General features: G+C 47.4%; 2 protein-coding genes across 2 annotated transcripts; one reads left to right on the top strand and one right to left on the bottom strand.

The window, feature by feature from the left end:
- Window positions 1-474: 474 nt before the first annotated feature.
- Window positions 475-1,263, bottom strand: LOC131298572 (uncharacterized). Its single transcript, XM_058324055.1, has one exon. It carries the CDS (start codon window positions 1,261-1,263, stop codon window positions 475-477), a length of 789 nt encoding a protein of 262 aa, XP_058180038.1.
- Window positions 1,264-11,317: 10,054 nt separating this feature from the next.
- Window positions 11,318-12,592, top strand: LOC131298571 (uncharacterized). The gene is made up of 2 exons (XM_058324053.1): window positions 11,318-11,692; window positions 12,383-12,592. Exons 1-2 carry the CDS (start codon window positions 11,318-11,320, stop codon window positions 12,590-12,592), a joined length of 585 nt encoding a protein of 194 aa, XP_058180036.1.
- Window positions 12,593-17,614: the final 5,022 nt, after the last annotated feature.

The raw sequence follows: 17,614 nt of genomic DNA, 5'->3' as shown, positions 1-17,614 counted from the left end.
ATGCATGCCAAATGATAGGGACACATACGAATGAGTAGAGCCAGGATCAATTAAAATATGTGCATCCATACTAGAAACATTAAGTGTACCTATAACAACATCAGGTGTCACCTGAGCATCTTGCCGAGTCATATCAAATACCCTGGCCTGAGTGCGAGGTCCACTGGAAGATCCTCCACCTCTCTGAGGAGTCCTAGATGAAGCTGTACTGCCACCAGCCACACTACCCACTGACGGAGAAGAAACAGATGTCACAGGACAATCACGAATCTTGTGCCCAGGTTGGTTGCAACGATAACATCTCTCTTATTGTTTTCCCTTACAGTCTCGTGCCACATGCCCACTCGCTCCACAACAGAAACAGGTAATATCTCGTGTACCACTACCTGAGGAAACACTGGTTTATTGTCTAGGTTGTTGCTTCTGAGAACTCCCCTGGTGACCACCAAATGGAACATTTTGTTGTGGCCTACCCTAAACTCCGCTCAATTGAGATCCCTGAAACCTTTGTCTAGCTGATCCAGCCTCAAATCGACCCTTCCTATATTGTGTTTGCCTTTCTTTCTTCTCATTAACACTCTTTTCTGAAATCTTTGATTTGTGTACCAAGTCAGAATATCTCTTTGCTTCATGAGTAGCAACTCCAGCTCGAATGTCGGGATCCAAACCAAACTGAAATCTTCTACACTTAGCATCCTCTGTATGGATTAAGTCTGGTGCAAACCGAGATAATTTGATGAACTTAGCATCATATTCAGCAACAGACATACTTCCTTGCCTCAAACTTGAAAACTCATGCTCCATATCATATCGATACAATAGAGGAAAGTATTGCTCATTGAAGGCCGCGATAAATTCTTTCCAAGTAACTTTTTTCGGCACTGGAGGCTGTAGTTCCCCAATTGCTGGTGTAGTCAGCAACCCTTTAGTAGCTTCCCACAAAAATCGAGCTTGATCTTTTAACATGAAAGGGGCAAGAGTAACTTTTTGATCATCAGAAACACTCATGACATCAAAAATAGACTCCATCCTCTTTAACCACTCCTCTGCTTCCAATGGTTCCACACCACCAGAGAATGTTGGAGGTTGAAGTTTCATAAACTGTTCATGGATTGTACTACGCGGCTGATTTGATGAGCTTGCTTGTGCACCAGTTTGAAACTCAATAATCCGTGCAAGAGCCTGCAAGATATCTGATTGACTTTGAGTATTAAGTTCACTTTGACCCGCTTGACCCCCTGAATCTTTCTCCTGACCATCCATAACTTATCTGCCATTGAACTCAAGATAAGCAACAAATATCATTGCAGTTCAATATTTATCACGCATGCAAAGATAGGCTAACCACCCACTCAACTGACTCCCTATGGCCCACTGCAAGTTCTAGACTCACAAATGTCTACAGAACCTAATAACCATAGGCTCTGATACCAAAATTGTCACACCCCATCCCGAAAAATACCACGCTAAACTATTTTCCAAATGGGATGGACCCACACCTTGGCCCTGCTCAAACAGTAAATAAAAACACCAGCCAAGTATCTAACTCATAAAAAAAAAAACTTAACTTGCATATATACTGAAATAACTGTCATACAAGACGTGCCCACATATATTTACAACATATACATGCTCCAAAAATAGGCACATAATCAAAAGAGTCAAAAAGCTAGACTTCTATATACATAACTCCTGTCTAGACTCTGTAGTGGACCCGCGTGCCGTCACGCACTTGAAAAGAAAACACTGTGGGGGTGTGAGCTATCAACATGCTCAGTGAATGTTCTTATTCGTAATAAGAGAAGCAATAAAGACAAGTGCTATCAAACAATTTAAACAAGATTATTCAGCCTCACAATAACTTTCCGTTACGTAATACTCATAACGCCACTAAGGCAATTTTATAAGGCCACTAAGGCAATTTCCATATCTACGCCACTAAGGCAATACTCTTTACGCCACTAAGGCAATAGTCGTCACGCCACGAAGGCAATATTTATTCGCGCCACTAAGGCAATATTCAATAATGCCACTAAGGCCATATTATAACGCCACTAAGGCTACGATCATATTCTCGCTTAGGAGCTCAAGCCAAATATTAACCATTTCAATAAGAAAAATAACTCTACACTGTGTCACATCTTTTGCTATTAAAAATAAGAACACCCACCTCGAGGTCCAGCCAAAAAAGTACCGACACGAGCTCACTCCCTACGTGGAGTAACGGTACTCGTTGTTGCTTCCGAACCTGACGAGTAACACATAAATCCACACATGTGAATATGGAGTTCCAATTGAAAGGAAATAACAAACAATAACTCAAATACTCCTTCCCACAATCAAGTGTAGCACATGATTTTCAGCTATAACAACCTTAAATGAATATTTCAACACTTAGATTCAGATTTTCACCATATACAATCAATTCCCAATATCCGGCATTTAATTCCTGCACCTAAATAACAGTTTCAGACATAAAACATCAGTTTCAACAACCTAAAATCCATTTTTCAACACAGGATTCGAATTTCCAGCAACTAATAAAAATTCCAGCACCTATTACTCACAGTTTTAACATCCAAAAACTATTTCCAGCATTCTTTTACAGCCATCACAAAGCTTTACTAGACCCCATTAGAAATGTTTTCAACCTAGGTGCAAGATAAATTAATAACTCCCTCACGCAGGATAATTTTTCCAAAGTAGTCATTAGCAACTTTTAGCAGCAACAACAAACAACGGCAACAACACTGCCCCTATTCGGTTCCCTTTTTTTTTTTTCCTTTTCCCCCGCTTCTCCTCGTTAACCAATTTAATCAAAATTTAACCCCAAAATCAAATATTTCATATTCACCTAAAAGAGAGACTAAGAATACCTGCAATCACAACTAACAATTCCAGTAGAGAAAAGGAACAAGGAATAGCCCTAGTTAGGAGTACTTAGAACCCAATTGATTCTCAAAATCCCAAAATCACTCAATTCAATTACAAGATATGTTACTGATCAATATGGGGAAAAAACAACAACTAAGAATTACCTTCCGAGATTAGAACTTCTGTTATCGTTAATCCTATCTTCCTCGCTGCCTCTCACTGCGCCTTCTTTTTTTTTTTCTTCTCCTGTACGATTTCTTCTTCTTTCTCTTTTTTCTATTTTTTATTTTCCACTAGATTTGTATCACACACATGCACAACAAGGGCTCTCCACGTGCACACACAGCACATGCCTTTTTTTTATTTTACACCTTAAACCCAATAGTTCTAGGAAATCACATTGAGGTCTACATAAAAAAAAATAGACTCACTTTTCTTTATACTTTTTTTTTTACTTGTTATTTTTAAAGAACCGAGTCTCACAATTATTCTCACAATTATCCTCCCGTTAAAAGAACTTCACCCCGAAATTCACTTACTTTATGGAAATAGATGTGGATATTGAGCTCTCATACTTTCCTCAGTCTCCCAAGTTGCCGCCTCAACCGCGTGACTTCTCCACAAAACTTTCACCAACGGGATGGTCTTATTGCGCAAAACTTGATCTCTGTGATCTGAAATTTTCACGGGTTGCTCTATGTAAGTTAGATCCTCTTTTAGCTCTATCGGCTCAGAAGTCAACACATGAGACGGATCCGCAATATACTTTCGTAACATGGAGACATGAAACACATCATGGAGTCGGCTCAACTCCGGTGCAATGCCAAGCGATACGCCGTAGACTCAATCCGCTCAATGATCTCATATGGCCCAATATATCGTGGACTCAACTTGCCTTTCTTTTTGAACCTCATAACCCCTTTCCATGGTGATACTCGAAGAAACACCCAATCACCCACTGCGAATTCTAAGTCTCTCATCTGCTTATCTGCATAACTTTTCTGGCGACTTTGTGCAATTTTCAAGTGATCTCTAACAACTTTAATTTTATCGACAGTGACTTGAACCAACTCTGGTTTTGACAACCACCTTTCCCCAACTTCACTCCAACATACAGGAGTTCTAGACCTTCGGCCATTCAAGGCTTCAAAGGGTGCCATGCCAATGCTAGTCTGATAGCTATTATTATAAGCAAATTCCATCAACGACATATAAGCATCCCAACTGCCTTTGAAGTCCAATACACAAGCACGCAACATATCCTCCAAAATTTGAATAGTTCGCTCAGATTGCCCATCGGTCTGAGGGTGAAAAGCTGTACTAAACTTCAAAGTAGTACCCATAGCTTGTTGCAAACTCGGCCAAAATCTGGAAGTAAATCTAGGATCCCGATCAGCAACAATCGACACTGGGCCCCCGTGCAAACGGATAATCTCATCAACATACAATTTAGCATACTTATCAATCGTATAAGTCATATTGACAGGTAGAAAATGCGCAGATTTAGTCAACCGATCCACAATCACCCAAATAGAATCATAGCCTTTTTGAGAACAAGGAAGTCCACTCACAAAGTCCATCGTAATATGCTCCCACTTCCATATAGGAATAGGAAGAGGTTGCAATAAACTTGTGGGTCGTTGATGCTCGGCCTTTACTTGTTGACAAACCAAACATCGAGCCACAAACTGAGCTATCTCCCTCTTCATCCCAATCCACCAATAGTGCTCTCTAAGATCGCGATACATTTTTGTACTACCCGGATGCATAGTATAAGTTGAACTATGCGCCTCCTCCAAAATCTCTCTCTTCAAAGCTTGGTCTCTAGGTACACACAATCGATTTTCAAATAACAATAACCCATCCCGAATAACAAAGTCTGTCCGCGTCCCATCTCTCACTCCATCGATAAATTTCTTCAACTTCCGATCTCGATATTGAGTCTCCCGAATCCAATCAATTAATAGAGGTCTCACTCTAAAATCAGCTATCAAAGCATTAGTATTTGTCAAGGCTAATTGCACACCCATCAAATTCAACTCGGTAAAAATATCAACACGAGTACATTGCACACATGCCAATCTACCTGAAGATTTTCTACTCAGAGCATCTGCCACAACATTCGCTTTTCCCGGATGGTAATGAATACTGCAATCATAATCGTTAATTAACTCCATCCATCGTCTCTGTTTCAAGTTCAAGTCCTTCTGTGTAAACAAATATTTCAAACTTTGATGGTCGGTAAAGATCTCACAAGCTTCACCATATAAATAATGTCTCCACAACTTTAGTGCAAACACAACTGCCGCTAACTCCAAATCATGAGTTGGATAATCGCGTTCATGGTTCTTTAATTGTCTCGAAGCATAAGCAATAACCTTTTCGCGCTGCATCAACACACATCCCAAACCTTGGTGTGAAGCATCACTATAGATAACAAAGTCTCCCGCGCCAAAAGGAATAGTCAAAACTGGAGCAGTCACCAATCTAGCCTTCAGCTTTTGAAAACTCTGCTCACAAGCATCCGTCCACTCAAACTTCACTGCTTTCTGAGTCAATCTAGTCAGAAAGCATTACAATTTACAACACCCATTTTCTGATCCAACGATTTATACAAACAACAAACCGAGCGCAGCAACCACGCTTCCTACTGCTCTTACACTACAACCCAGCAAGAAATAAAGAGAGATAAAGAGAAAGCTTAAAAGCTCCATCCATGGAGGTTTAGAGAGAGAAAGTGAGGTGGGATTTTGTTTTGCACTCTGTGGAGGATTCGGTTATGGCCTCGTTAACCTGGCCAAACCACCATTAACCGATGTCTCATGTTGGTACCATCCATAGGACAGTACAGGCGGGCCACGGCATATATCCTTCATTTATTCGCTCGGTAACAAATCTCCTGTTAATACTTCGGTAAAGTACCGAAGTAAGCATTCCGTTAGGGCCTCTTGAAAAGAATGTAGCATAACAAGAGGGGACCAAGAGCGATACGTGGCAGAAAGGATCATCTAGGCTAGGTCTGGCCATGTGCTCCGTAACCGCCTTATCCGATGCATCATCCATGATGTCATCTGAGACGGTTACCTGAGCGTATCCTTCACGCGCTAGCTTGGAGGCCAAGCAAACCTAGGTCTATAAATACAAAGGGATTCTAACCTAAAGAGGTAAGCCATCTTTCCCTAACCCTAGATCTATATCCTCCCCTGAGATCTAACTTGATCGTCGGAGAGTCACTGGGCTATTCCAGCCCTAGCAACTTGTTGTAGGTTCAGAGGCGGGGGAGCAGAGCAACGGAAGAAGAATACTAACTTAGGTCAAGGTCCCTCCAAATCGAACCCCTACAATTGGCGACTCTGCTGGGGACCTAGCCACCCTTTCGGCTTCTACCTCCTCCTCTTTTTCTGCTCCATTCAGTGTTCCTGAATCGAACATGGTTGAAATCGACGACACGCATCACGGTGGTACCGCCCATGGGCTCGGTTCCCTCGTGGATCACAACCTGGCTTCCGGCGGAGCGGCCGCCCTAGGAAAGACCCATATATCCGTCGGAATTAGCGCCGGAGCTTCAGTTCCAGACGCAAGCTCATCCTCCGAGCTCCACTCCTACATCCGCCATCTTGAGCGGAAAATCGATGATCTCACGACGGTGATGGAGCGCGACAGACATGTCCAAGATGAGTTGGCGGAGATCAAACACCTCCTCCAAATCTCCCCGTCTCATTCCTCTGGGAGTCGCGGCGGAAAGAGGGGCCGTCACACCCCCCCTCGCAGTCACGAAGTCGGTCACCTGCTAGAACATAGACCCCACCGCTCAGTCAAGGATCGTCTCGAGTCACCAAGAGCAGCGAACACTCGAGCCCCAAAAGACACGTCGCACAGGGACCGCTCCCGCTCCCCTGTGCAACTTCAAAGGAGACCATCGGCCTTCGAGCGGCTCGGTGCTAGGAGCGTCTCTGCCTTCTCCACTCACTCGGTCTAAGTGGGCAAGACAGGCCGAGAATCTACCCCTAGCCTCACAAGGGCAGCCAGGGGAGATGACGGCCTTATGGAGATCCAGACCAGGGGATACCGCGAGCGCCTGAAGGGCCTCGGAGCCAGAAGCCCCATCGTCATAAACCCCGGTGGCGCAAACAGCAGGAGGCCGATCACTGAGCGCCTTGAGCCTTCCGCTCGGGACAACTACCGCCATCACCGCCAAGAACGCTTTCCCAGGAAATTGGTTAGTGTCGATCCAAAGAGAAAGGAATATGAACGATTGGACAAACTTGTCCCCAAGAAGCGTACAACGACTGAGCGTCCAGACGGTCTCGACCGTTCGATCCGACCTCATCGCGACGCACGACTTACACGACTCACGACCTCCCCCTTTACGAGAGAGATCGATTCGGTTACCCCCCCAAGGGATTCACCCAACCCAAGTTTGCCAAATACAACGGCAAGACCGAGGCATACACTCATTTGGTTCAGTACAAGCTCGTCATGTCTTTGTTTCTTTGGAACGAACCCTCGGATGATGCCTTCTTGTGATGCCTTCATGGCCCAGTTCGGTCAATTTCCTCGTTCGATTCCCTCTGTGATGCCTTCATGGCCCGGTTCGTAACTAGTAATAAGCACGAGAAGGAGATCGACTCCCTTCTGGCCCTCCGCAAGAGGAACGACGAAACGCTCCGACAGTACGCCGGTCGTTACTGGGAACTATTCAATGAGATCGAGGGTTGCGATGGTGTCATCTCGGCCCAAGGATTCAAGCTCGGTCTTACCTCACAGGACGAGCAAGTCTATGACGACCTCGCCCGACATAAGCCAAACTCTATGAAAGACCTTATGATTCGTATTGAGGGTTGGTGTCAGCTCATCGAGTCCAAGGCGGAGAGAGGCATCGGGAAACCTACGAGTTCAAAGACGTTAAACGCCTCGGTATCCACACCGGTCCCCGCACCTGTCCCAGCGCCAAAGAAACAGGTCAACACCATCAAGTAATCGCAGAGAAGAGGACCGAAGCCAAGTGATTTCAACGCCGAGAAAACCGTCTTCACCATTCCTATCTACCGGATCATCGATCAAGTGAAGGATCAGCCTTTTTTCTCCTTCCCAAATCAAAAGCTAGAAACCGAAAATGGGAAAATCAAGAATTCCATCGTCCGATGCAGTTACCACAACGAGCAGGGTCACTTCACCACAGCATGCAAGCCCTTCAAGGCCTACTTGGAGCAGTTTGTTGCGGGTGGCCACCTCGGCAACTTCGTCGATCACGAGAAGACAACGGCTTGGGCACAACGAACCGAAACAACACCGAGGAAGGGTCCAGACGATCCACGTTATACACGGTCCGCTAAACTCTGAGGCCGCTTGCATCATCCTGGACGAGCTGAACGAGGCCTCCTCCTCTAAGCGGGTCATGTTGGTCGGTCCAGAACCGAAATGCCCCAGAACCGATGACGGTTCCAAATGGACGATCACTTTCACAGAAAAGGATCTCGACCGCATCCAACTTCCCCACAATGACGCCCTCGTAGTCACACTATGCATCGGAACTTTCAACGTCCGTCGCGTCCTCGTGGACCAGGGCAGCTCGGCCAAAGTCATGCACTACTCTCTGTTCAAGGATCTGAAGATTCCCGACACCGATCTCCGTCCCTCCGAAGTTCCTCTTATCGGCTTCAACGGAGCACCGGTCTGGCCCATCGGTATGATCACTCTTCCTGTCCGTGCCGGTTCGGTAACTCTTGAAATGGAATTTGTGGTAGTTAACGTCCCTAGCCCTTACAACGCAATTGTCGGACGCACCTGGCTGCATAGGCTTAAGGCGATTGCCTCCACCTATCACCAAGTGGTCCGTTTCATTGGAACTCTCGGGCGCCAGGAAGACTTGTACGGAGATCAAACTGCGGCAAAGAAGTGCTACGTCAACGCCGTCCGAAGTAATAAACAGACCCCCCCGGGTTAATCTCATTGAAGTTCCCGAGACCCCAATTTTGGAGGACTTCGGTAGACCCGCTAACGACAAGACCGTAGAAGACGTGGCCAGCATCCCAATAACAGAAGACGATTTTCGCTTCTTCCTTGTCAGTTCCTCACTTTGTGATACTGATCGACATGAGACGGTAGCTTTTCTCAAGCGGAACATCGAAGTGTTCGCTTGGACCCCATATGAGATGCCCGGGGTCAACCCCTCCTTCATTTGCCACGAACTCAACATCGACCGAGACAAGCGCCCGGTTGTACAAAAGGCACGATGGTCCTCTTCTGTTCACTCCGAGGCCGTTATTGAAGAAGTCAACCGGCTCCTGAACGCAGGAGCAATTAGAGAAGTTCAGTACCCCAAGTGGCTGGCCAACACTATTGTAGTCAAGAAAAAGAACGGCAAATGGCGGGTCTGCGTCGATTACTTAAACCTCAACGACGCCTGCCCAAAAGACTTCTTTCCCCTTCCTCGTATCGACCAGCTCGTCGACGCCACCTCCGGACACGAGCGACTCAGCTTCTTGGATGCCTACCGGGGCTATCACCAGATTGCCATGAGCAAAGGCGATGTCGAGAACACGGCCTTCATCACCCCCCATGGCACCTTCGGGTACCTTGTTATGCCTTTCGGTTTAAAGAATGCCGGGGCCACTTTCCAGCGAATGATAACCAAAATGTTCGAGCGGTTACTAGGCGACACTATGCTGTCTTACATTGACGACATGGTGGTCAAAAGCATGCGCGCCAGTGATCATCTAACTCACCTCGCCGATGTCTTCGAGATACTCAAGAAACACAAGCTCCGCCTCAATGCCGATAAGTGTGTCTTCGGTGTCGGCTCCGGCAAATTTCTTGGCCATCTCGTTTCTCGACGCGGTATAGAAGCCGATCCTTCCCAGATTCTCGCTATTGATCAGCTCTCGGCTCCCCACAACAAGCGTGATGTTCAGCGTTTGACTGGCATGGCTGCAGCCCTGAATTGGTTTATAAGTCGTTCTTCGGACAAATGTCAGCCATTCTTCGCACTCCTAAAGGGCAGCCGACGAAGCTTCAATTGGACAGAAGACTGTGACCGAGCCTTCCAACGACTTAAGGAGTATCTTTCCAAGGCTCCACTCCTCGTCACCCCTCGGAACCAGGAAGACCTGTTCCTCTACCTAGTTGTCTCTCCGCATGCTATAAGCTCGGTGCTCGTCCGCTAGGAGGACCGGGAGCACCAGCCAATCTATTACTCCAGCAAAACCATGACTCCCGCCGAGACACGTTACCTCCCCCTGGAGAAGCTCGTGCTCGCCCTTATCTCAGCCTCTTGAAAGCTTGCCCCGTACTTTCAGTCGCTTCGCATCATCATCCTGACCGAGTACCCCCTCAAATCTCTTCTCCGGAAGGCCGACCTTTCCAACCGAATCTCTCACAATGGGCCGTTGAGCTTGCCAATTTCGAAATCCATTTTCAGCCCCGGACAACAATAAAAGCCCAGGTGCTCGCCAAGCTTACGCCGCCCAACACACCCACTTCAGCTCCCACCCCGAACACCGAGGCAGTACTCCACGCCAACCCTAGCACAGCCTGGCAGCTTTTTCATGGCGACGTTTGGAAAATGTACGTCGATGGCGCCTCCAACAGCAGAGGCGTAGGTGCAGGCGTCGTTCTCCTCTCGCCCTCCGGTGTCCTACACGAAAGCTCACTATCCATCAACTTCCCAGCCTCTAACAACGAGGTCGAATATGAAGCACTCATCTCGGGACTCAAGACTGCCGAAGCAATTGGCATTGAAGAACTCGTGGTTTACAGCGATTCCCAATTGGTGGTTAACCAACTCTCCGAGGAATATGAAGCTCGGGATGGCCGCATGCGTACCTACCTCAGCGCTGCAGTCCAGCTCATTCAACGCTTCAAAGCAATCAGAGTCGAGCACATCTCCAGGGAACAGAACGCCCACGCCGACTCCCTTGCTGGGCTCACATCGGCATGCTCATCTACAGGACATCGTTCCATCTCCTTCAATTCCATTGATAAGCCCAGTTTTAAGCTTGAAGTACTAGATAAGGAAGTACTCAACATAGAGCTTGGCCCGAGCTGGATGGACGAAATTGTCCTCTCCCTGCGAGATGACTCCCTTCCCACTGATAAAAAGGAATCTCACCGACTCCGAAACAAGGCCGCTCTTTTCTGGCTCAGTCCAAACGGGAAGCTTTACCAAAGATCATTTACCGGTCCATATCTACTGATTGAACACCCACACCAAGTACAGGGCATCATTGAAGAGCTCCACTCCGGCGATAGCGGTTGCCACTCCGGCCGGCGGTCCCTCGCTCACCGAGCCATTTCCCAAGGATATTGGTGGCCGACAATGAAGAAGGATTCTGAAGAGTTCGTCAAACGCTGCAAGAAATGTCAAATGTTCGCTCTTATAATCCACCAGCCAGCCCGGGATCTTAGCCCTCTCACAAGTCCCTGGCCTTTTTCCCAATGGGGCATGGATATCGTCGGTAAGCTCCCCGTTGCCCCAGGAGGATTTAAGTTCCTCCTGACCGCCACAGACTATTTCTCGAAATGGATCGAGGCCGAACCCTTGGTAACTATTGAAGAAGCAAACATCATTCGTTTCGTTTGGCGAAATATCATTTCACGCTTCGGTGTTCCTTTCGCCATTATTACAGACAACGGACGGCAGTTTATCGGACAGAAATACCGAGCCCTATTAGACGAGTACGGCATCAAATGGGATACATCCACTCTGGCTTACCCCCAGGGCAACGGACAGGCCGAGGCTGCAAATAAAGCAATTTCATATGGACTTAAGCGACGACTCGAATCACGCCGAGGCAAGTGGGCCAAAGAGCTAGCCAAGGTACTCTGGGGCTACCGTACTACGCCTCGGCGATCCACTGGTCGCACTCCTTTCTCCTTGGCATTTGGAATGGAGGCGGTCATCCCTCTCCAAGTCGGACTCCCGACAATGCGTATAGAAAACTTTGATGAGTCGGTCAACAACAACAGCATTGCTTCGGACCTCGACTTAGCCAAAGAGGAACGTGACAACGCAAGGATCAAGCTCGCATCGTACCAACAGGAGGTTGCAAAAGGCTACAACCGAAGCGTCCACCTTAGGTCGTTCAAGCCTGACGATCTCGTCTGAAAAAAAGTGGTGGAGAAGTCCAAAAAGCGAAAGCTAATGCCCAACTGGGAGGGCCCCTACCGAGTTCTCAAGCACCTCAAATCAGGAAACTACAAATTGGAGAAGTTGGATGGTTCCCCCATTGCTAAAACATGGAATGCAAACAACTTGAAGAAGTTCTATGGATAGTACTCGGTTACTGAAGCCCAATTCATCTCTTTTATGATTACATCTTCTTTTATATTGCATTTCCTTTTAAGTTTCAAGGGCAACTTGCTTATGTAATGACAGCACTCCAACAAGTTTGAATGAGAATTTTCTCTTCTTAGCACTGTGTACCCTTTTTTGTTTAAATTACTTACACTCGGTCCGTTCTTGCCCGGACCGTTTTACACCGACTTCAGGGATATTGTTCTCCCGTAGGTGATACCCTCGGACAAAACTCCCACAAAGCCGCCCCGGCCTCTTAGGTCGTTTGGTTTTCTGGTCACTCGCTTTAAGGATACTCGGCTTCCTACCAAGCCCCTTATACCGACCCGCCAAAAGTCTCTCACTGCTCGGACTCGCTGCGTCCCGAACCTATGGCAGAAGCCATATCCCTTCGCGACTCTGGCCTACGTCCCAAAGCAGTAATACTATTTCGCGTCCACTTGTTAGGCTCATTTCTGTTAACAAGCAGGGGCGCGACAATCCAAAATTCAATAAATACTTGCTTCTGATTCGGTTCGTACCGACCCTCCTAAACACAGAGGCCTCGGATCAAGTCACTTTTCCCTGATTAAACATCTTTTTTGCTTGGCAAAAAGCTTCGGTTAATGCTTCGATTAAACTTGTTTATACAACTTTTCAAGCCTCACCGAAGCAGGGGCATCGTAACCCAAGCAGCAAACCAATCATACAAGCATTTCAAAGATAACATTCAGGAAAAGAAAGCATTCATTCACAAAGCATTATGGGTTTTTAGCGTCAAACCATAAACAAAAAGGCATTGCTTCGGTATCGAACATTTACAAACCCTGGAACGGCAAACTCCAAATGTCCGGAGTCGTCCAGTTAACTGTATTCAAATAAAAGATTATAGTGTTTTCAAAGTTATGAGGGATAGAGTTTCCCATGCATCATCGGGAGCAGGGGCGCGAGGGTCAGCTTGCTTCTCGGACGCTTAAAGCTCTGGGTTCGGCACCTGCTCGCTCTCCTCCTCGGGCAGCACGAGCTCTTCGGGAGGGGGCTTAGGCACGGTTCGAAGCTCGGAATCTTCTGGCAGATTAAGCTTATTTACCAAGGCTTCGTGGCCGTACCGAAGCCTGTCCATGAACCGATCTCTGAAGAGCTCGGCTTCTATCTCCCGGACTTGTTTCTTATATTCCACTCCGGCTGCGTCCCAGCCTTCATCGTAGCCTTTATTCTTCGCAAATTCAACCTCCCGGGCTCCAGCAACCCTCAGGGTGTTAGCGTCCTCCTCGGCCTTTGTGGCCCTCCCCTCAGCCGCTACCCGCTCCCGGTCGCACCTCTGAAAGTCGGCTAAGTAGAGGTCACAAGTCTCCCTCGCCACCTTCAGATCATCCTCTCTCTGAGCGAGGGTCTTCTTCAGCAGCTCTATTTCCTGCTCTTGTGCCTTGCATCGGTCACTTACCACGAGCGCCGGCCTACCAATGCAATTAAAAATAATCAAATTCCAACATTCAATCAAGGGGTCAAAGAAAAAGCAACTTACTTTCAAAAGTGCCTGCGCTATCTCTCCTGTTAGATCCTCGGTACAACCCTCCACTGCTCGGGCGTCCTTCGGAAGAATACACGACCGAAGCAGCCAAAAACGCCGTCCCGATGTTGGCAGATGCACTATCGGCGTGATGAATTAGGCGCCCTGCGTAGTGACGAACCTCGGGGGCCCACGGGATCTCCCTCGCCGAAACACGGGTCCCCGTGTCGGTTTCCCTCTTGCTCTCCACATCTCCCTCATCTCCTCTGACTCCTATTTCTTCTATCAAGATCGGCTCCCCGCTCCTCCCTTGTCCGAAGACTTTTTCCTCGGTCCGAGCCCTCTTCTCTGGAGGCTCTGAAGGAGAAACGAGGACTACCCTCGACGTTCTGGCCCCCGGCGAGCCAATCGTGACGCCTGCGCCCCGTCCTCGTGGCCTCTGGCGTCGCAGGTTGAGCACTTCCTTTCCACGACCGCTCATCTCGTCGCTAAGTCCCGTCCTCTCTGGGGTCTCCCTGTCGATTTCTTCTCGGATTGTACCTCGGGGACCAGAGTCACTCACTCCGTCTTTTGGCGCCCTAGCTCCTCCGCTTCCCCTCCCTTCTCCTCTTCCTCGGCTTCTCCCTCGGCCACGCCCTCGTCCTGCTTGAGGAACACCTTGCTGCCTCGGCCTCTTTTTCAAATAGCCGGTGTAAGTCGGTTTGTATCCGAGCAGGTCAGGTGCATACCGACTCGTGATAGGAAAGGCATAAGCAGCTGTTATTCGTGCTCGGATAGCCCTTTCCCGAAGCTCTGCAACAATGCCCTCGGCTGAAAGAGAGGCAATGGAAGAATCAGTATACGATGAGGTTTAAAAAAAAACAAAATGCTAACATGTACTAAAAGTAAAAAGAGATTTCTACCGATCAGGAACCTCGGTTTCGAACTGAACCGTAGTGGCAGTGTCCGCGCTTTCCCCGGGCCCAAACATAAAATTCCCGGTAACCGATACGTAAATGCTCGCCCATTCTTCCGAGTCGGGAAAATGGTCAATAAGGAATGTGTCATATCCCGTCCTATAGGAAAGGTAATATCGATCGCTCTCTTGGTTAACTCCAACCAGGTACACACCGAAGAGTTCCTCGAGTCCAAACGTAAGGTTGTATTGCCTCCTCAGCTCTATGATGCTCGTGATGATCCGGTAGGAGTTCACCGTGAGCTGAGAAGATGTGAGAGAGAGGGCTCGGAGAACCCTTCGGACGAACTGATGAAGGGAGAATCTGACACCCCCCTTGGTGATAGCCATCAAGGGGAAGATCAGTGCTCCCTCCCGGTGAGGAAGGTCCTTGGGGTCATTGTTCGGTAAAATCCGAACGTCAACATCATAAGGAACGCTGTACACCCTCTTGAATTCACCATAAGAAGCCGAGGAGCCATCAAAATATTGGTTTCGATATGGACATGGCCTTATCGCCCTCCTGCGTCCCCGAACCTCCTCGGGGGCATCCGCGAATGGACCCGGACCTTGATTCGAGGTACTTGGGGCTTCCATCTCTTGAGGGTCAAACGTCGTCACCTCACGAGGAGCTCTCGAGGTATCGAGTGGTTCAATGCAATCGATTGGAGTCCGAAAAAATGCTAGAGCCCGAAGTGTCTGGCGAATATCCTCGGGAATTTCGATGGGAGAAGAGCCTGAACTACTGGAACTGTCCGAAGACAGCTCGATGACCATTCGCCTCTTCCTAACCAAAGAAAAGAATGCAAAAACCCGTTAGCTATATGCTCAGGGAAAAATCAAGGTCTAACGCTCGGGACGGAATGGTCATCATTCCTCGGAATCTTCGGGTACCGGCTCCTACAAAAGCGCTTCCCTTTCGGAAAGGATCCTTGAGGTTCGAGAAATCTATCCCTATGGTATCCGGATGAATTTAAGTCTCGGGATGAATTTAGGTCTTGGGATGAGTTTAGGCCTCGAAGAAAAAATGAGCAGCGCCGGGGAAGCCCAGCGCCGCCCTAAACCAGACTGCGGCGAGCGGTTGCTCAGCCGGAATGTACGTAGAAAACGACGAGAAACTCAAAAAAAATGGTCAAAACATAAAGATTAAAGCAAGGAAATCGACATACCTCAAATTCGTACAAGATCCCCCAACCAAAACGCTCAAAATCTCGATCAAAAGGCGAAAGGCGATGGCGGCGGCAGTTCGACTTCAAGATCAGAAGAGCGTTATCGTCTTCTCTTTCCTTTCTCTCTTATATACTCGGACAATTTGAGGGGGCGTGCGGGAAACGAAGCGTCGCGCACCGAGCCGTTGGATCTCTGACGCGTGGCACCATCTGACGGATAAGGTCGAAAATTCTATACCGAGGTCAGAACACCGAATCGCCGAGCCATTGGGTTATTGACGCGTGTCACCGAAAGGACGGCCCGTACCAATCAACTGGTGTTGCATGTGCCAAGATAGCTATTGACTCATGTACCTCAGCGATGATCAACACGTGGCATCGAAAGCGGGGAATGGCATTCCGATAATCTCTGGTGTCGCTTTTTCTCTTCGGCGATTTGCGTATTGAAAGTCGAAAGCACAACGGATCACGGAAAAGATTAACTCCCTGAAGCAAAGAGCCGATGCATCATGAAGTTAAGGGGCTATTGTGGAGGATTCGGTTATGGCCTCGTTAACCTGGCCAGACCACCATTAACCGAGGTCTCATGTTGGTACGATCCATAGGACAGTACAGGCGGGCCACGACATATATCCTTCATTTATTCGCTCGGTAACAAATCTCTTGTTAATACTTCGGTAAAGTACCGAAGTAAGCATTCCGTTAGGGCCTCTTGAAAAGAATGTAGCATAACAAGAGGGGACCAAGAGCGATACGTGGCAGAAAGGATCATCTAGGCCAGGTCTGGTCATGTGCTCCGTAATCGCCTTATCCGATGCATCATCCATGATGTCATCCGAGACGGTTACCTGAGCGTATCCTTCACGCGCTAGCTTGGAGGCCAAGCAAACCTAGGTCTATAAATACAAAGGGATTCTAACCTAAAGAGGTAAGCCATCTTTCCCTAACCCTAGATCAATATCCTCCCCTGAGATCTAACTTGATCGTTGGAGAGTCACTGGGCTATTCCAGCCCTAGTGACTTGTTGCAGGTTCAGAGGCGGAGGAGCAGAGCAACGGAAGAAGAATACTAACTCAGGTCAGGGTCCCTCCAAATCGAACCCCTACACACTCATTCAAACACAAATTCGGTTCACACCACGTTCCCGAGCATCTCCGAACCTATTTCCATTCACTCCGAAGGCAGCCCGAGGTCCCTTCGCCGTCGTGTTCTCCGTTTAGCCAAAAACCCAAAAATCGCGTTTAAGCTTTCTCAACCGGACTGAGGTAGAGTAATCGCTCCCCTGTTGTCTCCTAAGTATATCTTGTCCCTGTATATTGTTTTAACGAGTTATAGCGGAGGAAATCGTACCTGTGCATCAAACCGTGAAATCCGAAAACACTCTGTTTTTCAGACGAGTTAATGTTCATGGATGTTGGAAATTTGGGTGTAATAGAGGGGAAATGTCATTTCTGCCCTTGGAGTGGGCTGAAGAAGTCACGTGCTCTGTTTTCCGTCACTTTTCTTAACAGAAGTTAGGTTTTGGACTACATAGAATGCAATTGGATAGTTTGAGGATTGAGAGGGGAAAATAATAGTTTGAGGATGAGATAGAAAAAATGGTGATAATTTTACGCCAAATTTTTATGACATATTGATTCATATCGTCGTCGAGAAGAATCAGAAAAGTAAAAAAAAATGATCAAAACTCTTACTTTTTAAAAAAAGTAAAAATAATTTAAGAAAATATGTTCGAAACTCATAATTTTTCAAACAAAGACAAAATTGTATCGTCGATACTCTGTTCATCTTTTCTTTGGAATTGAATCCTCCTTGTAGAACTTAAGTCACATATTCTTTACTAGGATATTCAT

Source organism: Rhododendron vialii, chromosome 8a (assembly GCF_030253575.1).
Source record: "Rhododendron vialii isolate Sample 1 chromosome 8a, ASM3025357v1".
Taxonomy (NCBI): Eukaryota; Viridiplantae; Streptophyta; class Magnoliopsida; order Ericales; family Ericaceae; genus Rhododendron; species Rhododendron vialii.
The sequence above is the reverse complement of the archived record's forward strand: the minus strand, read 5'-3'. Positions and strand labels throughout refer to the sequence as shown.

Excerpts from the sequence above, each read along its gene's own strand:
- LOC131298571 (XM_058324053.1), top strand. The coding sequence starts at position 11,318 with ATGGATATCGTCGGTAAGCTCCCCGTTGCCCCAGGAGGATTTAAGTTC. Across the intron at positions 11,693-12,382 it reads GGGCCAAAGAGCTAGCCAAG|GTGATACCCTCGGACAAAAC; the intron begins GTACTCTGGGGC and ends GTTCTCCCGTAG.
- LOC131298572 (XM_058324055.1), bottom strand. The coding sequence starts at position 1,263 with ATGGATGGTCAGGAGAAAGATTCAGGGGGTCAAGCGGGTCAAAGTGAA.